This window comes from Eleutherodactylus coqui, chromosome 6 (assembly GCF_035609145.1).
Source record: "Eleutherodactylus coqui strain aEleCoq1 chromosome 6, aEleCoq1.hap1, whole genome shotgun sequence".
Taxonomy (NCBI): Eukaryota; Metazoa; Chordata; class Amphibia; order Anura; family Eleutherodactylidae; genus Eleutherodactylus; species Eleutherodactylus coqui.
In genome coordinates this window covers 14,281,531-14,306,985 of record NC_089842.1, presented here as the reverse complement: position 1 = coordinate 14,306,985, position 25,455 = coordinate 14,281,531, and the positions used below count along the sequence as shown (strand labels likewise).

Here is a 25,455-nt window from a genome sequence, read left to right as displayed (position 1 = left end):
AGGGTTCTACACAGCCTGGCTCCTTCCAGCAGCTGTGATTGGGACGTGTGTCTTCATCTCCGGTGTCCTGACCATGGGTAGTAACACAGCAGCGTGAGTGTGAGGACATTGACGAGTCTTGCACCCAAAAGGTGATAGAGAGGGGAGAGTAATAGAAAACTGTGTGTTGTGCTCTACAGGCAGGAGATATGTGAAAGTGGGAAGAAGTATCAGATGTGTCCATTATGTGACACTTGCAAAAACTGGTACATCTCTGAAATCTGCCCCATGGCCAAGGTACGTGCCTTCTGATCACTTCTAACAATCGTAAGATTCCTTAGAGTTGGCATTATCTATTTGTGCCTTCTTTAGGTTGGGTACCTGTTTGACCACCCTGGGACTGTGTTCTTCAGCATCTTTATGTCCTTCTGGGCAGTCACCTTCTTAGAGTACTGGAAGAGGAAGAACGCCACGTTGGCTCATCACTGGGACTGCATGGACTTTCAAGAAGATGAGGTGAAGACTCTCAGTAAAGACACCAGAGAACTGATTCACCGGCATGTGGTTATATGTCATCACTGATCAGTGTAGAGTTATATAACTGTTCACTGGCATGAAGACATGATTGACTTTAGGCAACCATGGATATGATGGTATATGCCCATGGATCAGGACCCCCTTTATCTTAGTGTTTTCTTCAAAGCTCATGTATCCTCTTTTTCTCTTTTTAACAAGGAACGCCCCCGCCCAGAGTTTGCTGCGATGGCTCCACAGATGGAGCAGAACCCAATCACTGGAGTCAAAGAACCATATTTTCCAGAGAGGGACCGTCTCTCGAGGATCGTCACCGGTTCCATGGTGATTGTGATCATGGTGAGACCATGTGACATGTAGGCTGATAGATACTGTATCTGCACTGTTGTATATTATAGGTATTTGGGCCTTTGATTACCACTGAGATCTTCCCAGATTTACAACCTGTAAGATCTGACATCATCGCCTTTGATATTCCATCAGTGATGTCATCAGTCATTCTTATGATATGAAGGGCTCTGGATAATAAGCAGGTGGCCTCAGATAGGAAAGTCTTTGGGTAAAATCTCAACCTCTGTTTTTCTTGTTTTTTTTTTTCTCTTCACAGCTCTGCGTTGTCATGATTTTCTTAGTGTCGGTCATTATGTATCGGGGAATAGTCAGTATGATGATGTATCACACAGGAAACAGCATCCTAATGACACAGGTATGACACACTGGACAATACTGGGGTCCCATCTGCCAAACCTGTCAAGTACTAGTTGTATGGACTTTTAAACTGATACACTGGCGTTATATACTGCCCCACTGATATGAGTGGCGTTTTGTATAGCCCCATTGAAATAAATAGTATTGTATGTAGCCCATTGATGAGTGGCATTGTGTACGGCCTCTTTGATATGAGTGGCATCGTGTATGGCTCTATTGATCTGGGTGAGGTTAAATATTACCCCATTTATTAGTGACTTTGTATTTTGCTGTTTTCTTTGATTTCAGGCTGGAAATATTGCAAATATCAGCAGCTCAATGGTGAACTTAGTCCTTATCCTTCTAATGAGTCAGGTCTACACCGCACTGGCTGAGAAGCTGACCCGCTGGGGTGAGAAGTATATGTATATATATGGCAATCATGTACTACATGATGGAGGGGTTGTATACATGTGATAAATGATGGGGGAATAGTATACATGTGGACCTGGTATTCCTAATATTTAATGACCTTGACAGCAGGAAACTAATGCATAGTCATATCATCCCTGCACCACAGAAGCATACAATCTACATACTTCCTTAGGCTATTTTCACATAGTCGAGCGCCATATCTGGCTGAGAAATAAATTCGGCCCGATATCGCGCTTGTGCACTTCCAATGTACTGGCGGATGCGAGGCATCTTTGTGTCAAAAACACCTCATATCAGTACAGTTGTGATCAGCAGGTGTTTCCCATTTTTTTCAATGGGGAACCTCACATCGCACTCGGGTGCACATAGCATACCATGCAATGTGTTTTCCAGCCCCATTGAAAACAATGGGTGATGCGTTCCGAGCGAATGCCTGAAGATAGAACATGCCAAGATGCGGGTATAAATCACTCATGTATATGATTCCATTCTCGCAATGCACAAAATCTTGCGCAATTTTCTCGGCCGTGTAAAAGCGGCCTTAGAAGCAAATCTCATTCTGAACTGCGGGTGTGTGCTGGAGAACATTATACTTGTAGTGCATAATCAATGAAGCAACACCAAACCTTCTTTTTTATATGCAGATATCCCACGCACGCTTCCTTTTTATTTGGAGTACTGGGGTTATATGAAAATGGACTTCAATACTGCAGTAGGGTGGATATACCTTGGAAAATGATGATCTCCGCATATAAGAAGATTTGGTGTCGCTTCTTTGGTTATGCATGTATGTCCGGAGTGGAGATCCGGTAGCGATGGTTATTCCCAGTACTGTCTTCAGTTACAGATACATATTGAAGACTTGTAATATATAAGTTATCATCTTTCCTCTAAAGTGACAGATAAACACGAAAGCTCTGTCTGCCATGACCGTTACATGTATGTGTGATATGTAACAGTGGGGTGTCACCTTCTTGTTTCCAAAAGTCAATATTGATGTCTCTTCATCATTATAACCATCCTCTAATATGGGTACTACATGCCTTGTATGTACAGTGAGACACCAACAATGCTGTAGGGGGCACTGTATACTATAGATGTGCAGTGAAAGGCTCACAGATCTGTAGGGGGCGCTATATACTATGGTTGTGCATTGAGAGGCTGATAGACAATAGGGGGCGCTACATACTATAGATGTGCAGTGAAAGGCTCACAGATCTGTAGGGGGCGCTATATACTATGGCTGTGCAGTGAGAGGTCTTGCTGGAGGCTCAGACATAAAACATGATCCATAATGAGCTGACAGGTGCTGGGATTGTTAGTTTTACTGTGGACGGTTCCTAATATATAGTTGTGCTCTGCAGGCAGCCGCCCCTCATCAAGTCTGCTGAATCTCCAGTAAATTCTGTACATCGACTAAAACTACACAGAAAGTTACAAATCCGAAACATTTTCCTCTATTCCTGAAACTCTAATGACGACATATTGTCTGTGCAAGGAAATGTTCTGCGATTTTCTAATAGACTTTTTTTCACTTCTTCACCATTTTTAAGATCTCTGCTTGCTGCTAGATTTGTGCTGCTGATGGTCACGTAGGATTGCCATCACTGATACATTGTACCAAACCTGGAGCTATGTGAGTAAGACTAGATCAGGACCGTTTTTTTTTATCCTCTGTGATCTTGAAAATGGTGACTAATTGAAACATAAAGTTTGATATAACAGTTTGGTAAAATTTCTTCATTGTACAGAGGAACGTTAATAGCAGGAGACTGACACCAGCCCTTTAATTGTGCAGAATGAGCTGGCTATAAAGAAATGGCACCCAGGACAGTGTATGGAAGTAAGGCCACCTGCAGACAGGCGGATCGGATCCGGCAGCGAGGATTCTCGCCGCGGGACCCGACCGCCTGCAGAGAGCGGCGCGTACTCACCCGCGCCCCGCGGCTCCGGCTCTTTCATGTGCTGGCTGCCAAGGCATGCGCAGAGAGGGGCCGGCAGCGGGTGGGTGACGTTTCATGCCGTGGTTTGTTTGCCGCGCGAGATTTCGCGCAGCCAAACTGCTGCCGCCTGCATAGGATTGCGTTTGTTAACGCAATCCTATGCAGACTTCCAGCTGCGGAAATCCCGCCGTGGAATTTCCGCACGTCTGCAGGCGGCCTGTGAGAAGAGTCAGGAACGCTATTTTTTCTCCTTAGGGAGAGCACCTAGAAGGTGAATGATTGAGGAGACTTATAAGGCCATTCATGCTCCTCTGGGTAATATGCAAATAAGGGAGATGAAACCATACTGTTGCAGCGCCACCTATTGGGAGGCAGCATTCCTGCAAGTGAATGTTTGACTTTATCCAAGCCTTGTAACAATGACTGGGAATTGAAAGCCAAGCAATAATCCATACACAGACAGCTGTTTCGAGGTGTTTGCCCCTCATCAGTGTACAGCAGGTTTCTGGCTTGGCTAGCGAGAGGCCTGTAATGTGGGTTAGGAACGCTAGCTTTTCTCCTTAGGGAGAGCACCTAGAAGGTGAATGAGTGAGGAGACTTATAAGGCCATTCATGCTCCTGTGCGTAATATACAAATAAGGGAGATGGAACAATATGAGAAGAGACGCAGACGACCATCAGGTCAAACACTGAGACTTGGACACATGTGGGATGCATATATGTTCAGGCCGCTCAGCAACCCACACCACACTGACTGGCACACAGGAGGAGGAGGAGGCAGCGAGATCAAACCGGACGTGTCACAAATCTGCCGTATTAACGTATGCTGAATGCTCTGCGTTGTGTATTGAATGAATGAAGCCAGTTGCGGTTGATATATTGATGTCTGTGGTTTGTCCTTGCAGAGATGCATCGCACGCAGTCCTTACATGAGGACGCCTTCACCTTCAAAGTTTTCATCTTCCAGTTTGTGAATTTCTACTCATCCCCATTCTACGTGGCTTTCTTCAAGGGCAGGTGAGATGTTCAATTCTATGTGGCAGAGTAATACAAACAGAGACTTGGGTGCAGTACCTCGGGTCCCTAGAAACGGTTAGGGCCCGGTATAAGTTTTACTTGAATAAACTTGGTATAATAGGTAATACAGGTACAATTCACTTTCAATTGTTACAGGGTAAAGCTCAGAGGTAGGGAGGATACACAGGATTAATACGGCCCTATAGGCTACGTTATCTGTATGTCACCGGTCCTGGATTGGGAGCACTCCGGAGGAGGAAAAGGAGTATGGGCACACCGCATACACTCTGGCAGAAACAATTATTAAAGGAGAAGCCTAAAGTACCCCTGTGCGGTGATCACAGTTATGGACGGCCACACGGGAAAGGCCTGTGGTGTGTAGAGGTACCTGTTTTAGGAACTGGGGTTTGGTGCGCCCTCTCTATGGCAGGAACTCACTCCTCTCACACCCACTCTCCAGACACTACGGGATGTTGCTCCTCTTCCTCCATCCTAGCCTACATGGAAGCTGATGGTGCTTCCATATGGCTCTGTGTTAGCACTCAAGATGAAGACCTTTTCCCGCTCTCCAACACACCCATTTATAACTTCACCTATACCACATGACATGACAGACTGATACATTCACAGGCAGGCAATGATTTTATTAGTTAACCTCTCAAGCGCCACAGCTGTGCAACATACACACTGGATATGACAAGACAAGCTTTGCACAGTGCATCAACATAGGACAAACATGTATGATATTTATGGAGGGGACCAGGATGGTGTTCTGGGCCACTACAGATGTGTGATTTGACACGTTGACTTCTACGGGTCCCTGTGCTGTCCTCGTCTAGTCTGTTATAGACTCGAACTGTAAATATTCTAGTGTGCTTCTGGCCTAAGGTCCATGCTGGAAGGAGCCTTTGTTACATAGCAAGCTGGGCATCACTACACGCAGTAAAGCACCACTACACGCAGTAAAGCACCAAAACACGCAGTATAGCACCCCTACACGCTGTGTAGCACCAAAACACGCAGTATAGCGCCACTACACGCTGTAAAGCATCACTGACAGCACATGGTTTTTGCTGCAATATGTGAACATGGACTAGATTTAATATGTGATGACATTAAACATTAAAGTCTGTCTGTGTTTTGCAGATTTGTGGGATATCCCGGGGAGTACGGCAAACTGATGGGCATGAGGAACGAAGATGTGAGTACAGGAGGAACCAAGTCCTCCATTTCTTAATTTCTTTCGTTTTTGGTAAATGATCCAAGATGTGTAACACTTCAAGGGAAGTTACAGATCTCACAAATGATTCATTGTCTCTGATTAGAGAGAGGGATCTGCTTTTTCTCTCTTCAGAAACAGCGCCCCTGCTGGCTATTTCTGGTACTGCAGTTAGGCCCCAGCCACTTGAATACCAGGCTCATGGACATATTATAATATTTAATGCTAAGCTATTAAACATGGATTATCTTCGCAAAGTCATCATATACTATGCTATCACCAGCTGCAAACAATAAATGAACTCAACTGTATATACTTCACCAGTGCTATCTAAAGCCGACTAAGCTGTATGAAATGAACAGGGTATCTACCAACCAATGCCATCGATGCCAAGCACTGGGGGCAAATTTAAACCATTTAATATGGAGCTGCCCAGATATTTATGCATACTGGAGGGAGGTTGCAGAATTTCTATGCCAGCTAATGGGGATGCCAATTGCACTTGACCCGATCATATGCCTGTTGGGTGTTTTGGATGAGGAGCACTGGCAATTTCACGAACGGCTATTCCTTACTAAGGTGTTGTTCCTGGCTCACAAAACAATAGCCTTACGCTGGATGGATAGGCGTTCCCCAACGCTCTCAATGTGGCAGAAAATCGTTAATTCCACTTTGCCGTATGAGAACATAGTCTATAAAAATAGAAAATGCCCGGGAAAATTCCATGAGGTGTGGGTGAGATAGTGTGACTCGATGGGCACGACTTCCACACAGGATTTGCTCCAAGGTTTACTGAATAGAGCTGTATCTAGGGCTGGTCGGTAATGTGGGTGCCAGCTGGCAGATTCTAATGCAACAATGTATTGTACTTATGTGTCGGTTGTAAACAATGTAGCAGTGTAATAATCCCTTCGCTTGAAAAACCTATGATGTATGCCAAGTTTTCTATTCTTATACTGTATGGTATACTTTAAGTTCAATAAAACAAGTTTAAAAACCCCCCAAACCATGGATCGTCCTTTTACTTACTGTGTCTTTGTCTTGTGCAGTGTGGTCCTGGCGGCTGTCTCATAGAACTTGCTCAGCAGCTCTTCATTATAATGGTTGGGAAGCAGATCGTCAGCAATGTGCAAGAATTCCTCGTACCGTAAGTTTGCTCAATGTTTTTGGCCCAGGCAGTGACTGAGAGGTTTCCAGTCCTCCATCAACTACATCTGGCCACCCATTCACATGGGTATGTATTTGGGCAGTGTGAAAAAATATCGCTGCATGTCCTAGTCTTATCCGTTTTCATGGACAAGAACAGGACATGCAATGTGCATGGTCCATGGAAATCACACAGCACATGGACGGGTGTTCATGTGCTGCCTGGTACACGTTACACCCAAGTCTCTTGGGCGCAAATACATACAAACATGTGAGTCTGGCCTTATACTGATCTTTTCCTGCCTGCAAAAGAAATACCTGTGAACATGAGGATCTGCAGTTTTCCTCTGTTATCAAGTTCCTTAAAGGCATTGTCCCATGAAAACAAGTTATCCCCTACCCACAAGATATTGGGCTAAGTTGGTGGCAGACTCCAGGGACCCCTGTGAATTAGGAGCACCTTCAAATGAATGCAGCGAGGGTTGCACATGCTCAACGCTGCTCCATTCATGTCAGAGGGATGGCTGTAAATAACTAAGATGAAGTCCACGGTCAGTGGGGGTTCCAATGGTCAGACCCCACCGATCAGCCAGTTATCTCCTATGTTGGAGATAACTTGTTTTTGTGGGACAGACCCTTGACAGTGGCTCTTGTCGCATCAGGATAACCTTTTGTCTAAGAACGGACCCTCTGCTGGGATCGCTGGAAAATGCTCACACAAATTTTGCTGCAATGGAAATCTAGTACTGCATGGTGCCCATCAATTTACACTGCCACAGCGACTCCTCCAGAGCAGGGACCAGCCTTTCTAGCGTCTCGATCCACAATTAATATACAGCTTTCCCATACACCTGAACAGCCAGTCAGCTGGGATTCACAGCACTACATTTCCATCTCCCATACCACACTAGTCTAATTATATATTACCCCCCACCCATTCTATCTCTGAACAGAAAAGTGAAATCCTGGCGGCAGAGGAGGCAGTTGGCGAAGGTGCGAGGAACCCAGATCTTGGAGGAACCTCAGCGCTGGGAAGAGGATTATGAGCTCATTGAATGTGAGGGTCTCTTTGAGGAGTACCTGGAGATGGGTGAGTAATGAGCCAGAGTCTTAGCCAAATTTTGCCCAAGTGTATTACAGGTGCATTTATGTACCCTTAATACAGTCGAGCGTTCTAGATCACTATGGTGCTCTGAGTTTGGGTCAGTAGACCCGTGTTTGGGCTGGTACACTGGCTTGTGTGAGACTGGCCTTATACAATCTGCAAGGTTGCAATACTAGATACCAGCTCATAGATATACTGCCCACTGGGTGCACGGCCAGGTGCAGGGGCACCATCAATAGCAGTAGAACCAAAACTCTAACCCTTCCTTGGATTTCAGCATTAAACAGCGTTTCCAAAAATTACGCTACTTTGGGAAGATGTTTTTAATTGTTGATATTTGAATAAAATGCTGTTTTTATGCTGGAATCCAAGGAAGTGCTGGAGTTTTATTCTGCACAGTTGGTTACAGATACCAACCGGATGGAGTTGGCATCTGCTCAGAGCTTATTGCGTTGCATTACATGACTGGCGCCATCGTCATCATGCCCACTGTACCTATTATATGGATGAACTGACCTGCTAGTTATTTCTATGTCCCAGTTATACAGTTTGGTTTTATCACCATTTTCGTGGCTGCCTTCCCTCTGGCTCCTCTCTTTGCCCTGCTCAATAACTGGGTTGAAATTCGTCTTGATGCCCAGAAGTTTGTATGTGAGTACCGGCGTCCGGTGGCAGAGCGGGCACAGCATATCGGGGTCTGGTTTCTGATTCTGGAGGCCTTGTCTCAACTTTCTGTTATAGTCAATGTAAGTAACTGGTGCCCAACATGGAGTAGTGATTCATGTGACACCAAGATCATGGTCATCAGGAGGACTGGCCTTTCTTTCCTCATTGCAGGCTTTTCTCATTGCTTTCACCTCGGATTTTCTCCCACGTCTCCTCTATCAGTATGAGTATGACAGTCACCTGGAAGGATACCTAAATTTCAGTCTGTCCTACTCCCCACATAGCTATGTTTCGGCAAACCACACTTTGTGCAGGTGAGACTGGTTGGTGCGTGACACCTGACCTCACACTTTGCAAGAAATGTGAGAAGAAGCCATCTTTTGTTTCTGTGGAATACTGTTTTAGATGAATTCGTGTAACACCGCAGACTCTTCCAGTGTCCTGCTCCTTATTCTACAGGTACAAAGCTTTCCGGGATGAAGATGGCAAATACACGCTGTTCTACTGGAAGCTCCTTGCCGTGAGGCTCGGATTCATCATTGCGTTTGAGGTGAGACACCAAGGTCCGATAATGAGGTCTGTTTACATGTTAAAAGGTCTGAGAACGGTGTGGATACTACCTATAGCATTCGATGACGGTCAATGAATCCGTTCAGCATTTTCTATGGTAACAGCAGAAGAGTATAAGAAGATCTTCCAGTGTCTGGCACTTCTGACTCCGTCTTGTATCTGTCTCGCTCTTTCCTTCTAGCACGTGGTCTTCTTCAGTCTCCGTTGTATCGACTGGATGGTCCCAGATATTCCCGAGTCGGTGGAGATTAAAGTGAAGAGAGAGCGGTACTTGGCTAAGCAGGCGCTGGCAGATAACCAGGAGGTACTCCTGACGGTGAGTCCGTCCTCCAGCTCTCCAGGTCAGTCAGCAGCACAATGTGCGTGGATGTGTTGGTGTTGTGTGGTCAAAGCCTACGTTGGGCATGTGTTGTGGCCGTTTGTGTCATGGTGTTGTGGTGGTGTCACGGTGTTGTGGTGGTGTCACGGTGTTGTGGTGGTGTCACGGTGTTGTGGTGGTGTCACGGTGTTGTGATGGTGTCACGGTGCTGTGATGGTGTCACGGTGTTGTGGTGGTGTCACGGTGATGTGGGGTATGGTGCTGTGATGGTGTCCTAGTGTTGTGGTTGTATCACTGTGTTATGTTGGCTGTTGTACAGGAATCTCTTCTCTACGTCTGAGAAGGGGTCAGAGCAGTCTCCGGGGATCCAGGTGAGTTCTGTTGTGGAATTCAGTCTCCTCATAAAACGTCTTCTGTCTGGAAACTGGAATCCACAATTATGTATCTACCAGTAAGTGTAGGGACCTGGAATTCACGAAAGAGGTGTTACTGACTGTGGCTACTGTATATGGAGGAAAGGTTTATTACAGAGAGTGTTGAAAGCTCAGATCCATGACTTCAGCGCCTAAGAGGATCCATCATCAGGACATGGCAAAAAAATATATATATTTTTGTGTATCCAATTAATATTTTAAGGCGTTTTTCTTTTTTTTTTTTGAATTTTGCCACAGCCCCACTTTCGTGAATTCTGCCATTTGTGTTTCCTAAAGGCCTAGTTCAGTCTTCTATACACTGTATGGCCATTTTATTGGAAACCCTGGTAGGGCGTCGGACCTTTTTTTGGCCATCTGAACCACAGGAGTTTGTTGCGGTGTAGATTCACTAGGTGATGGGATCATTCTGTGGACAAGAAGCTCCTTGTAGTTGCTGCCGATTAGACGGAGGTGCTGACATGTTCTGTCCAGCTGACAGAAAGGGCTCATCGATTCATGCTGCTTGTGCCAAATTCTGCATTCTATATGGCTGCTCCTAACTGCAGCACCTGTTGGTCAGGATGATTCCTGACATCCTCTTCTGAGTAGTGTTGAGTGAGTTATTGAAATAATTGGGTCGGGAATGACTGACCCAATTGTAAAAAATTATTGTGAATCGGGACTCCGAATAACGACTTCCATTAAAATCAATAGGAGTGAAAATCGGGTTCTCTAATTTGGCTCCTTGAATAACAGTGGAATTAGTGGCAGCAGCCCATTGGTTAGCACTGCTGCACTGCAGTGGTGGGGCCCCAGGTTCAAATCCCCATCAAGGTCAGATTCAAACCTAAGAACTCCAGGAATGCGAGGCTCAGTGTTAGCCCAACACACCTGTCCTTTCTGCTCAAAGCAGATTTCAAGTATTTTGGCTATTTTTGTTAAAATGGATCGGAATGATCCGATTTGGCAAAAATTGGCCCAATTATTAGCGGCCAGCCGATCACAACAAACAAGACTACTTCTGACCCCTTTTAATAATGAGTTGGTTTCGTCTGTCTTTCGCTAGATAGTTTTTCTCAATGTGAAACCCCACGCAGTTGGCACTAACATCCTGACCCCGGTTATTCTAGCACTGATGACCCGGCCTCGTTGGTAGTCACTCAGATTGCTGCATTCTCCCATCTAATGTGGATTCACACTGAAACTGATCCACAGAAAACTCGTCACGTGATTTTATGCCGCACTCCGGGGTCACGGTGCTAACTTCCCTACAGGGAAGCGCCAATCGTGAGAGGGCTGGGGTCTCTAATAAAGTGGCCATTGAGTATAAAGTTTAATTGCTATGCAATGAAAAGTTGTGTCAATTTCTTACAGTTTCAAGATCCCTGCTTGCTGTCAGTGATTGGGAACATTCTTGCTTGTATCCAGAGGCTAAAAATCTTTGTTGACCTAATACTTCTCTGTAGATAAGTCACATCAGCAGGACTCCAGGCTGTTAGCCCTTAATTACAGATTATAAGGAAACTTCAAGATGTTCATGTCAGGATGAGGTTACAGCTCCTGAATGCACACAACAAATGTTTTCATTCAGTGACAGCAAGTAGAGATCTTGAAAATGGTAAAAATTAATTAAAAAAAAAAAACTAGAAAGAAAGTCTATTAGGTTGGGTTCACATCTGTGTCAGGGGCTTCGTTCAAAGCATCCAGCACAGATCCAGCCCCAAATCCCGGACAGAGTAGTGCATCATGCTGTGCTATTTATGCCAGTAAGATGTCAGGTGCCTTGAAGGACATGCAGTGGGTCCCATTTTAGTCGATGAGGTCCATTAGGCACCATTCATGTCAGTGAAATACTAGATTTGACAGTGCTTTTTTTCCCGTTGTTTGGCTCCTCTGATAAAGCCAAACAACGGAACCCTCTAGCGCACATAAGAACTGAACTTTCACTATTAATTACATATTTACAGAAAAACTGGTTACTGGCCCTTTAAGTATATGTATAAACCATAGTAATTATTTGGGGTTTCCTCCAGAACTTTGTGGGATTCTTGCAGTCACCTCCTCCCGTCACAGTTTGCCGCTTTCATAGACACTTTTAGGACAAACAGATTAACATAAATTAAATGTGATGGGCTGGCCGGACAATGGAGGCAGTGAGGGGCTCCGCAGCAGACAGGAATGCTGAGCGCAGCATTGGGGTAATGGCATTATCCCGCTAATCCTATTCTTTCTGCCGCTGTTTTATTCCACGCACTTGAGGTGTTTTTTTTCCAGGGCTCCTCTCGCCGGCTGTGCGGCCGCATTGTGCGCTGTGCACTTTGCACTCTGACTCCTCTTTTGTTTTGGAACAATTTAAACATTCACTTTCCAAATCCTATAATGGAAGCGCATTCCTCCATCCCCCTACACATTCCTGATCTAATGTCCAGCTGACGCGCCTCGCGTCCCGGCCGCTCGCAGGTGCACGATTCAGGAGAGACGTTCTAAGATCCGGATATTGTCTCCTATACCAGAGCTACTGTATAGCCAGACATTTGTTCACCTGGGGCGAAGATTGTGTGTCTCCCCTCCCCCGACAAAAGTTATCGTGCATCCCCATGTAAAGGGGCGGGACTCCAGCAATAATACAGGATTACAAATAATACATTCATAGTGATTTTACATCACAAATAGCAAGACTGTACCGCACACATAAACCATTTTACTGTACCGCGCACTCAATATGCCGCTATACTGCGGAGAAACATCATTCCGTTATACTGCATACATACATTGTGCCGCTATACCGCACAGATACATCATGAATCTATACCATATATACATTGTGCCGCTGTATAGCACAGATACATCGTGAATCTATACCATACATACATTGTGCCGCTATACCGCACAGATATTCATGAATCTATACCATACATACATCGTGCCGCTATACTGCACAGATACATCATGAATCTATACCATACATACATTGTGCCGCTATACCGCACAGATATTCATGAATCTATACCATACATACATCATGCCGCTATACCGCACAGATACATCATGAATCTATACCATACATACATTGTGCCGCTATACCGCACAGATACATCATGAATCTATACCATACAGACAGTGTGCCGCTATACAACACAGATATATCATGAATCTATACCATACATACATTGTGCCACTATACCGCACAGATACATCATGAATCTATACCATACATACATCGTGCCGCTATACCGCACAGATACATCATGAATCTATACCATACATACATTGTGCCGCTATACCGCACAGATACATCATGAATCTATACCATACATACATTGTGCCGCTATACAACACAGATATATCATGAATCTATACCATACATACATTGTGCCACTATACCGCACAGATACATCATGAATCTATACCATACATACATCATGCCGCTATACCGCACAGATACATCATGAATCTATACCATACATACATTGTGCCGCTATACCGCACAGATACATCATGAATCTATACCATACATACATTGTGCCGCTATACCGCACAGATACATCATGAATCTATACCATACATACATTGTGCCGCTATACAACACAGATATATCATGAATCTATACCATACATACATTGTGCCACTATACCGCACAGATACATCATGAATCTATACCATACATACATCATGCCGCTATACCGCACAGATACATCATGAATCTATACCATACATACATTGTGTCGCTATACCGCACAGATACATCATGAATCTATACCATACATACATTGTGCCGCTATACCGCACAGATACATCATGAATCTATACCATACATACATTGTGCCGCTATACCGCACAGATACATCATGAATCTATACCATACATACATTGTGCCGCTATACCGCACAGATACATCATGAATCTATACCATACATACATCGTGCCGCTATACCATACATACATCATGAATCTATACTATACATACATCGTGCCGCTATACCGCACAGATACATCATGAATCTATACCATACATACATCATGAATCTATACTATACATAAAACGTGCCGCTATACCGCACAGATACATCATGAATCTATACCATACATACATTGTGCCGCTATACCACACAAATAAATCGTGCCGCTATACCGCACAATACATCATGAATCTATACCATACATATATTGTGCCGCTATACCGCACAGATACATCATGAATCTATACCATACATACATCATGAATCTATACTATACATACATCGTGCCGCTATACCGCACAGATACATCATGAATCTATACCATACATATATCGTGCCGCTATACCGCACAGATACATCATGAATCTATACCATACATACATCATGAATCTATACTATACATACAACGTGCCGCTATACCGCACAATACATCATGAATCTATACCATACATACATCATGCCGCTATACCGCACAATACATCATGAATCTATACCATACATACATTGTGCCGCTATACCGCACAATACATCATGAATCTATACCATACATACAGTGTGTCGCTATACCGCACAGATACATCATGAATCTATACCATACATACATCATGCCGCTATACCGCACAATACATCATGAATCTATACCATACATATATCGTGCCGCTATACCGCACAGATACATCATGAATCTATACCATACATACATTGTGCCGCTATACCGCACAGATACATCATGGATCTATACCATACATACATTGTGCCGCTATACAGCACAGATACATCATGAATCTATACCATACATACATCATGCCGCTATACCACACAAATAAATTGTGCCGCTATACCGCACAGATACATCATGAATCTATACCATACATACATTGTGCCGCTATACCGCACAGATACATCATGAATCTATACCATACATACATTGTGCCGCTATACCGCACAGATACATCATGAATCTATACCATACATACATTGTGCCGCTATACCGCACAGATACATCATGAATCTATACCATACATACATCGTGCCGCTATACCATACATACATCATGAATCTATACTATACATACATCGTGCCGCTATACCGCACAGATACATCATGAATCTATACCATACATACATCATGAATCTATACTATACATAAAACGTGCCGCTATACCGCACAGATACATCATGAATCTATACCATACATACATTGTGCCGCTATACCACACAAATAAATCGTGCCGCTATACCGCACAATACATCATGAATCTATACCATACATATATTGTGCCGCTATACCGCACAGATACATCATGAATCTATACCATACATACATCATGAATCTATACTATACATACATCGTGCCGCTATACCGCACAGATACATCATGAATCTATACCATACATATATCGTGCCGCTATACCGCACAGATACATCATGAATCTATACCATACATACATCATGAATCTATACTATACATACAACGTGCCGCTATACCGCACAATACATCATGAATCTATACCATACATACATCATGCCGCTATACCGCACAATACATCATGAATCTATACCATACATACATTGTGCCGCTATACCGCACAATACATCATGAATCTATACCATACATACAGTGTGTCGCTATACCGCACAGATACATCATGAATCTATACCATACATACATCATGCCGCTATACCGCACAATACATCATGAATCTATACCATACATATATCGTGCCGCTATACCGCACAGATACATCATGAATCTATACCATACATACATTGTGCCGCTATACCGCACAGATACATCATGGATCTATACCATACATACATTGTGCCGCTATACAGCACAGATACATCATGAATCTATACCATACATACATCATGCCGCTATACCACACAAATAAATTGTGCCGCTATACCGCACAGATACATCATGAATCTATACCATACATACATTGTGCCGCTATACCGCACAGATACATCATGAATCTATACCATACATACATTGTGCCGCTATACCGCACAGATACATCATGAATCTATACCATACATACATTGTGCCGCTATACCGCACAGATACATCATGAATCTATACCATACATACATCGTGCCGCTATACCATACATACATCATGAATCTATACTATACATACATCGTGCCGCTATACCGCACAGATACATCATGAATCTATACCATACATACATCATGAATCTATACTATACATAAAACGTGCCGCTATACCGCACAGATACATCATGAATCTATACCATACATACATTGTGCCGCTATACCGCACAGATACATCATGAATCTATACCATACATACATCGTGCCGCTATACCATACATACATCATGAATCTATACTATACATACATCGTGCCGCTATACCGCACAGATACATCATGAATCTATACCATACATACATCATGAATCTATACTATACATAAAACGTGCCGCTATACCGCACAGATACATCATGAATCTATACCATACATACATTGTGCCGCTATACCACACAAATAAATCGTGCCGCTATACCGCACAATACATCATGAATCTATACCATACATATATTGTGCCGCTATACCGCACAGATACATCATGAATCTATACCATACATACATCATGAATCTATACTATACATACATCGTGCCGCTATACCGCACAGATACATCATGAATCTATACCATACATATATCGTGCCGCTATACCGCACAGATACATCATGAATCTATACCATACATACATTGTGCCGCTATACCGCACAGATACATCATGAATCTATACCATACATACATTGTGCCGCTATACAGCACAGATACATCATGAATCTATACCATACATACATCATGCCGCTATACCACACAAATAAATTGTGCCGCTATACCGCACAGATACATCATGAATCTATACCATACATACATTGTGCCGCTATACCGCACAGATACATCATGAATCTATACCATACATACATTGTGCCGCTATACCGCACAATACATCATGAATCTATACCATACATACAGTGTGTCGCTATACCGCACAGATACATCATGAATCTATACCATACATACATCATGCCGCTATACCGCACAATACATCATGAATCTATACCATACATATATCGTGCCGCTATACCGCACAGATACATCATGAATCTATACCATACATACATTGTGCCGCTATACCGCACAGATACATCATGAATCTATACCATACATACATTGTGCCGCTATACAGCACAGATACATCATGAATCTATACCATACATACATCATGCCGCTATACCACACAAATAAATTGTGCCGCTATACCGCACAGATACATCATGAATCTATACCATACATACATTGTGCCGCTATACCGCACAGATACATCATGAATCTATACCATACATACATTGTACCGCTATACCGCACAGATACATCATGAATCTATACCATACATACATTGTGCCGCTATACCGCACAGATACATCATGAATCTATACCATACATACATCGTGCCGCTATACCATACATACTGTACATCATGAATCTATACTATACATACATCGTGCCGCTATACCGCACAGATACATCATGAATCTATACTATACATACATCGTGCCGCTATACCGCACAGATACATCATCATTCTATACCATACATACATCATGAATCTATACTATACATACATTGTGCCGCTATACCACACAAATAAATTGTGCCGCTATACCGCACAGATACATCATGAATCTATACCATACATACATTGTGCCGCTATACCGCACAGATACATCATGAATCTATACCATACATACATCGTGCCGCTATACCATACATACTGTACATCATGAATCTATACTATACATACATCGTGCCGCTATACCGCACAATACATCATGAATCTATACCATACATATATCGTGCCACTATACCGCACAGATACATCATGAATCTATACCATACATACATCATGAATCTATACCATACATACATTGTGCCGCTATACCGCACAGATACATCATGAATCTATACCATACATACAGTGTGTCGCTATGCAACACAGATACATCATGAATCTATACCATACATACATCGTGCCGCTATACCGCACAGATACATCATGAATCTATACCATACATACATCGTGCCGCTATACCGCACAGATACATCATGAATCTATACCATACATACATTGTGCCGCTATACCATACATACATTGTGCCGCTATACCGCACAGATACATTATGAATCTATACCATACATACATCATGAATCTATACCATACATACATTGTGCCGCTATACCGCACAGATACATCATGAATCTATACCATACAAAATCTCATCCACTTTGCTGGCTAATCCCGAGATTAGGAGCCGCGGGCGGAATTGCAGTGCGGACATTCCGCACGGAAATTCCACGGCAATTCTGTCCTGTGTGAACCCAGCCTTATAATTGTACTTCAGTAACCATGGAAACAAAAGACTAAATGATCTAAGAATGCTGAAGCAGAAAACTTTCTGAAAACCGAAATTTGTGTCAGTCTCAAAGCTTACGGCCGCGGCTGTAGTGTATATGCTACGTATTTTCCTATGCGAATTTGCGTGCGGCAGATACGAACATATTAGAGTAGAGGCGAAGTGGATGGGATCGCCGGACGTCTTGCTGCTTCGTGGTGTTTTAGATTGCATTGTCGCTGATTAGTTGGCGATTACGATGAGTCGGTCGAATCAATATTCTATTTTGCTTTTTATAATAATACGGGGAATGATCGCCCCTGTGTTCTATGCACTGCGGGGGGGATCTGTGTATCGGGGGAGGGGATTTGCTACTCTGTGTTATTGTATCTTCCTTCATCAGTCCTTTCTGATTTTCCTTCTTGACAGCAAGTTGCATTTCACCCTGCGGCCTGAACGACAGAATCTGAGCGCCGGTGATGACGGTGGACGGGGCAGAGTCATCTGTTGTGGCTTCTATGATTGGCGTTTTGGTCTGGTGGTGAGAGAAGAGTCAGAGCGAAGTCATTGGACGACCTGTCTGCACCGCCGCTAAACCTAAGTCTTCCATCCAAAGCACAGGACAATGTGTTCCACTAACCGAGCTGAACATCATCACAACCTCCCGAAGGTTAATGTAGTAACGGATTCATTGTAGAAAGCACAACGTCCTTCTGGCCACGGACCAGGACAATCATTCGCTTCCTGAACATATAGATGCCTTTACGCCGTACTGCAACTTTTACCAAGCAGGCACCAAAAGCACAAAGAGACCTTAAGCATTTGCATCCATCTACATCAAAACTCGAGCGGCACAAGAAGGGGGATGTGATGCTCCACCTGTTTAGGATGAGGGGTCCGGTCTCATGATGTGGATGCTGTGATATACGGATTCTACAGCGGTCAGTATGGGAGTAGTCTGGTAACTACGGGAAGCCATATCTGACCGTCATTATATGGACTTCCTCATGCTGCCACAATGAAGGGGATTACACTAGTACATAAGTCCTGATCTGCAATAATAATTATGTGAACCCGGCTCGGGACTTGAGATCAGTCATCCTGAGGTCACAAGCACAAGTGAACATTTCATATGGAATGATGTATGGTACATTGTAGATTTCTACCATACAGTCCGCATATCCTACAGCCATCAGTGCATGACCTGACCCCGACGTACCGCACCGATTGCTGGAAGAGACGTGTGAATGCTGCTGTAGCGATCCCTCAGGCATGCAGAGTATAGTCAGCGTATTACAAGTTATATCTCACTAATGTGTAGTCGTCTATTTCACATCTCCTCCTTGTAATTTAATAAGCAGAGGAAGAAGAAAATGAGCAAAAATGGAAAGATCGGCCCGACGGAAGAGGAAGCCGAGCGAATAAAGGGAAACAATATTTATTTCATCTTTCTATTTTGCTGTGTTGAATTTCTTTTCATTCTCACTTATTTACTATTTTCCACGTCTTGTGGAACCATTCAGCAATATAATGTAACGTAAAAGTCGCTCATTAGAAGCTACTGGCATGAGGCGCAGGGAGAGGGCGCACGATTGGCATTGCTGAGTGAGACATCCCAGTAATCCGCTGACACCCTGTCACACGTTCAAGGCCAATTTACTGCTTTTGATCTTGATGCAGGTTGCACGGCCTGAGTGCCACAAACAGGTTATGACAGCCCCCGCTGTGCCCCTCACCCCCCAAAATGTCATTGATGTTTCTCTGAGGTCTATAATCACAGAAATGAAGTGCACACAGTGACGGAGATCCCAGATATCAATCACGGGTGGTGGAGGATGGGAGCCGTCAGCAGGCCTGGTGCTGGAGGCTGCCAGAGATTGCAGTCATGTCTGCCACGTTGTCCTGAATTAATTGTGACAATTACAGAATTGGAGTCATTTATACACACATGTTGTGGCTCCGCCTACTGCGTAATATATTGTACATTTTGCCACTGATGATCTGTACCAGTCTTTATTGATATGCATTATCTTCCAAGCCACAGTTCATTATAACATACACTGAAGGGCCCCTTTATTAAATCCCCCCATTTAGTAGTTCGTTGGTCATTTTGGCCTACAGAACCCCAGCAGTTGGGTGTGACGTAGATTCCACTCGGTGATAAAATCATCCTGCAGGAATTACGGCCCCTGCGGACAGGAAGTTTCTTGTAGTTGCCACTGATTAGATGGAGGTGCTGGCATGTTCTGACCAGCCTGACAATTCATTCTGCTTGCACCAAATTCTGCACAGTGCAACAGATATCGGGATCCATCTCACCAGGCGATGTTTTTCTATTGTTCAGTGATCTTTTTTTTTTTACCCCTGGAGTCTCGCCTTTCTGCTTCCTTAAGACACAATGGTGGTGAAACCGATAGATTGTTTTTATAGCCCATTTGTGCTAAGGAACGGCTGGCTGTGCATTCGGACGCGTTCTTCATTGTGCAGCGCCTGTTGATTCCTGACATCCTCCTCTGACCCCTTTTGGTGACGAGTTGTTTCCATCCACAGGCTCTCCTTTCGCTGGACTTTTTTCCTCAATCACACAATTCTCTGTATACTCTCAACACCGTTACACGAGAACCCCCCCCCCACGGTTGGCAGTGACATCCCAGCCCTGGCTAGTCTAGCACCAATGACTGAGCCTTGTTGCAAGTCGCTCAGATTCCCATTTAACGTGGATTCAACTGAAACTGATTCACAGAAAACTTCACGTGATTTTATGCCGCACTCCGGGGTCACGGGGAGAATTTCCATACAGGGAAGCGCCAGTCGTAAGCGAGCCGGGGGATCTAATAAAGGCTCAGTGTACCTTTAAAAAAATGGGGCCATTCAGTATCCATGTGATGTTTTGAGTGTTTTGTGACTTCCGATTCCATGTGATGTCCACAAACAGTATACTGAGAACATGTTCCTGCGGAGCCTCCGAGTCCAGGTGCTGCGCTGCGCCTCGCTCATATCACGGCCTCGGGCACATACTTCTAAAATCATAATAATAATAATACTATAAACTTCTGAATATAAATTGCCGCTCCGGCGTCCTCACATCTCACGGCTTTTCAGGTGCTTGAAGTTTTTTCTAGTGAGAATCACAAACTGGCAGGAGGATTACATGCGAAATCACCGCTGCGCCCCATGTTAGACCATTTAAAGGGCCGAGGTCTTCTCTCCTGGAAATAAAGTCAAATCATTGCTTAAGGAAAGGTTCAGGAACTTTCTAATGGTCTATAAGGCATAGTTACTTAGAGCGACGTTCCATACACTGGACTAAGTAAACTATATGCCAGTCTAAGAGTCTCTTAACACATTTCTTGCATGTGGCATCCCTCCGTGCTACAAGCTGAAGTAGGTTTGTGCTATGATTTACACTTGTTTCTGGCATAAATTATAGTGAATCCAATGAACTGTGCATGACCACGCCCCCTAACACTAGGCCCCACCCACTTTTAACAAAGCACCTAGGCCTGGCGTAGACCCACAAAAAGTCGCAACATTGGGACTTTTCTATGCCAAAAATCTGTTGTGCAAAAAAAAGAATTAACATGCCCCTTTGTATTACAATTTCTCGCCATTTGCAGGATCTCAGCTTGCTGCAATTGAATGGATACATTTAAGTTTACTGCACATCCAGAAGGTGAAAAACCACCCTAACCTAAGGCCGTACTTACATGGATGAGAGAAGCATGCAAGTTCTGTGTGATCGCGATATGCACACAACTTGTATATTGGACAATTTTTCTCTCACAGCATGTCCTACTTTAGGGCAATTTTGCCTATTATTTTCTATGGGAGCAAAGAAAATATTGCATCGCACTCAAATCCAATTTTCATGAAAACCTGATGCGATTTTTAAAAAAAACATTTTTCCTATTAAAACGTGATTTTCATATGTGTGAAAAACATCTGTGTAAATCGCATGAGCAAAGATGCAGTGCTATACACTCGTCTGACAAAACGCATCGCCATCATGGGGAACATTGCATGTTTATGGGTGCGATATAAGTCTGAGCTTCTCAGACCAATATCACACTTGCCCATGTAAATACAGCCCAGTACTTCTCACAGCTACAGGTTTGCTACAGTGTACCAGTATCAAAATTCGTTCAAACTAACTAGATTGCGCGATAATCGTCCAGTGTAAATACATGAAATTGTTTACAATCCGTTCACTGTGCGTTATCATTGACTATCAATCAGCATAAAAACCATCGCTTGTCGTTCCGTGTAAACGCTCCCTGTAAAAGGTCAAACGCTGAGCGACAAGGCCAAGATCCAGCAATGAAGTCTCTCGGTGGAAACGCTCTGCACGAGCGCTGACGACCTTAGCGGTGACATTAGCGCTCGTGTAGTCGTTCAGACGACTGTCGTCCTGTACGAAAGGGACATTAAACAGCAGCACAAATCTCTTCCTGATCGCTTGCTACAATGTATCAGTGCAGCTAAGGGCTTGTTCACACTGCATTATTGATTTCCGTTCCTGGATCAACCTTTGGACAAGAAAGACGGAAATCAAACTACATCAAATGTTTCCATGTTTTCCCTTTCGAAACTGCAGCATTTTACCGTGAATTTGCACTGTATTTTTTAACTCAGCATATCAGCGCGATAGGAGATGAGGTGCGTGAAAAAGCACTAAAACGCGCAAAGATAGAGTAGAGAGAGCTTGAAAATTGCGGCATTAGAAACGACGCGTTCGAACGCTGTTCTGTGAAGCCCCATTGAAATCAATGGGAGTGTTATACTGCGATTAGCGCAGCGATTGAAATGCGGCACTGTGAGAACGGCGTAAAGGTCTTCAGTTTCAATGCATGTCTATAGGCACAAAAGCTGAAGGGTTTTCATTCCGTTTAGCTGCTCCCACAATGGAACCCCTAGATAGAAACCGCCAGTGTGAACATAGCCTAAGGCTGGAGTCACACGGGACGGAATTTCAGCGGAATTCTCGCGGAATGGCCGCACTAAAAAAACATGAGAATTCCGACGGAAAAGCGCAGTCTTTAGCCGTGGGTTTTGGAGCAATTTCGGCATTAGCATTCCGCTGCGGCTTTCTCTCCCCTTAGAGAGGAGAGAGGCCGCTGCGGAAAAGAGAAAAGAATTGACATGCTGTGGAATTCAAATCCGCGCCGCATGTCAGTTTTCGTGCAGCTTGGCCGCAGCGTGTGGACGAGATTTTTTGCAAATTTTGCTAGACAATCCCGGGATTAGGGGCCGTGGGCGGAATTGCTGCATGGAAATTCCGCGGCAATTCCTCTCTGTGTCATCCCAGCCTTACTGTTTATGGAACATCTGAAGCGCTGCGCTCTCCTGCTAACAGTCCTAGTAGGATGAAGCGACCAGTTACCCCGTTTCTCTGCTGAATACAGGGGGCACATTATACGTCCATCTATGCTAATTTATCCTGCATGATAGTTTGTGCCCCCTGTCAGTGAACACTCAGTAACCGCCACATCCTCCAGATGTTTCTTGCGGCCACTAACGGCTTTTACTTGTCAAAACGCCTTTAGTAGAATTTTCTCGCCTTTCTGCACTTTCAGTAACATCCAGAGCTGCAGCCTGTAAGCCCTCATCTGTGTTCAGTTCCCGAATCCTTGGCTCGTCTGCCACGTTACACGCCATGTTCAAGGGGGGGGGGAGGAGAAAGTTCACAGCAAATAAAAGAGAATAAAGTATAGCCCGCTACTGTGCACAACTAGCCGAAGGATGCAAGAATAAAGCCTGGGATCATAATGCAAGTTTAGGACACAGTAAAGAATACATAGGTTACTATATACATAAACGCATCAACTAAGTCCATCTGGTGCCACTAGCATTCATCCTCGCATCCCAGAAGATCACCAGAGCAAGCTCAGTGCAGACACTGAACCAGCAGGGAGTCCTAGGAGATTTGTACTCTAATGCCTGCAGCTGTAGAATATAATACAGGCTGGAATAGTGAGTTCAGCTCTGGAGTATAATACGGGATGTAACTCAGGATCAGTACAGGATAAGTAATGTATGTACACAGTGACTCTAGCAGTAGAATAGTGAGTGCAGCTCTGGAGTATAATACAAAATATAATTCAGGATCAGTACAGGATAAGTAATGTATGTACACAGTGACTCCACCAGCAGAATAGTGAGTGCAGCTCTGGAGTATAATACAGGATGTAACTCAGGATCAGTACAGGATAAGTAATGTATGTACACAGTGACTCCACCAGCAGAATAGTGAGTGCAGCTCTGGAGTATAATATAGCATGTAACTAATCACAAAAAGGCAGTGAAGAACCAATTAACACATCTCGAAATCACTGAAAGGGTTCCTCTAAAACTTAACTTTTATTTAATAAAATTACAAAAAAGGAAGCAAATACTAAATGGACAATTTTCAAAAATACCAACACTATATAATCCAAACACAAATATATAAGGTGACCCTCCCAATGGAGAGAGAGGATAAAGATAAGGTATTGCATCTCTATCAAAGATAGACACATGGGGAAAAAAACCCTAAAAAAGAAACAACAGATCAAGATAATAGACTGCTGTTCCAAAGAAGAACATCTATTCCCCCAGAGCAGCTAGTTTGAGCTGTAAAACTGGGAACTGGGATGTGGAGTCTGAATTATTGCATGTTGGGGGATGTTGATAAATCTCACATCCACCTAAGGGCTCTTTCGCACGAGCATAGGCGTTTTAACGTGCGCCCGCCGATGCCATAAAAATGCGTGAACTGGCGCACATATCTAACGTTTGTGCGCCCGTTCAGATGGCACGGGCCTGGCGCATATACGCCGAGACTGCAATGCCATTGCCTACCCTTCACTCTCCCTTGCCGGCTCACCTCCTCTCTCCTTCACTCCAGCTGTTTGCAATGGCAGTGGGTGGGGTGGAGCTAAGCACCTACCCCCTCCCGACTCTTGTCTGCAGCCAGCAATGGGAGGGGGCGGAGCTCCCTCCCATTTCAAACAGCCAGAGGAGAAGAGAGAGGAGGAGAGAAGGGCGAGGAAGTT

At 43.9% G+C, this 25,455-nt stretch overlaps 1 protein-coding gene across 2 annotated transcripts in view; it reads left to right on the top strand.

The window, feature by feature from the left end:
• Window positions 1-19,870, top strand: part of ANO7 (anoctamin 7) — a 36,535-nt gene extending 16,665 nt beyond the window's left edge. The window contains exons 10-24 of one of the 2 annotated variants that reach the window (XM_066606323.1): window positions 3-93; window positions 180-276; window positions 352-495; window positions 715-852; window positions 1,121-1,219; window positions 1,510-1,612; window positions 4,484-4,595; window positions 5,742-5,796; window positions 6,864-6,961; window positions 7,914-8,050; window positions 8,606-8,811; window positions 8,903-9,045; window positions 9,191-9,281; window positions 9,483-9,617; window positions 18,854-19,870. In XM_066606323.1, coding sequence (XP_066462420.1) covers window positions 3-93; window positions 180-276; window positions 352-495; window positions 715-852; window positions 1,121-1,219; window positions 1,510-1,612; window positions 4,484-4,595; window positions 5,742-5,796; window positions 6,864-6,961; window positions 7,914-8,050; window positions 8,606-8,811; window positions 8,903-9,045; window positions 9,191-9,281; window positions 9,483-9,617; window positions 18,854-18,880 — 1,676 coding nt within the window. In that variant the 3' untranslated portion in view covers window positions 18,881-19,870. Of the gene's footprint in view, window positions 1-2; window positions 94-179; window positions 277-351; window positions 496-714; window positions 853-1,120; window positions 1,220-1,509; window positions 1,613-4,483; window positions 4,596-5,741; window positions 5,797-6,863; window positions 6,962-7,913; window positions 8,051-8,605; window positions 8,812-8,902; window positions 9,046-9,190; window positions 9,282-9,482; window positions 9,643-18,853 lie in introns of both variants that reach the window. The other variant, XM_066606322.1, reaches the window with a different exon arrangement.
• Window positions 19,871-25,455: the final 5,585 nt, after the last annotated feature.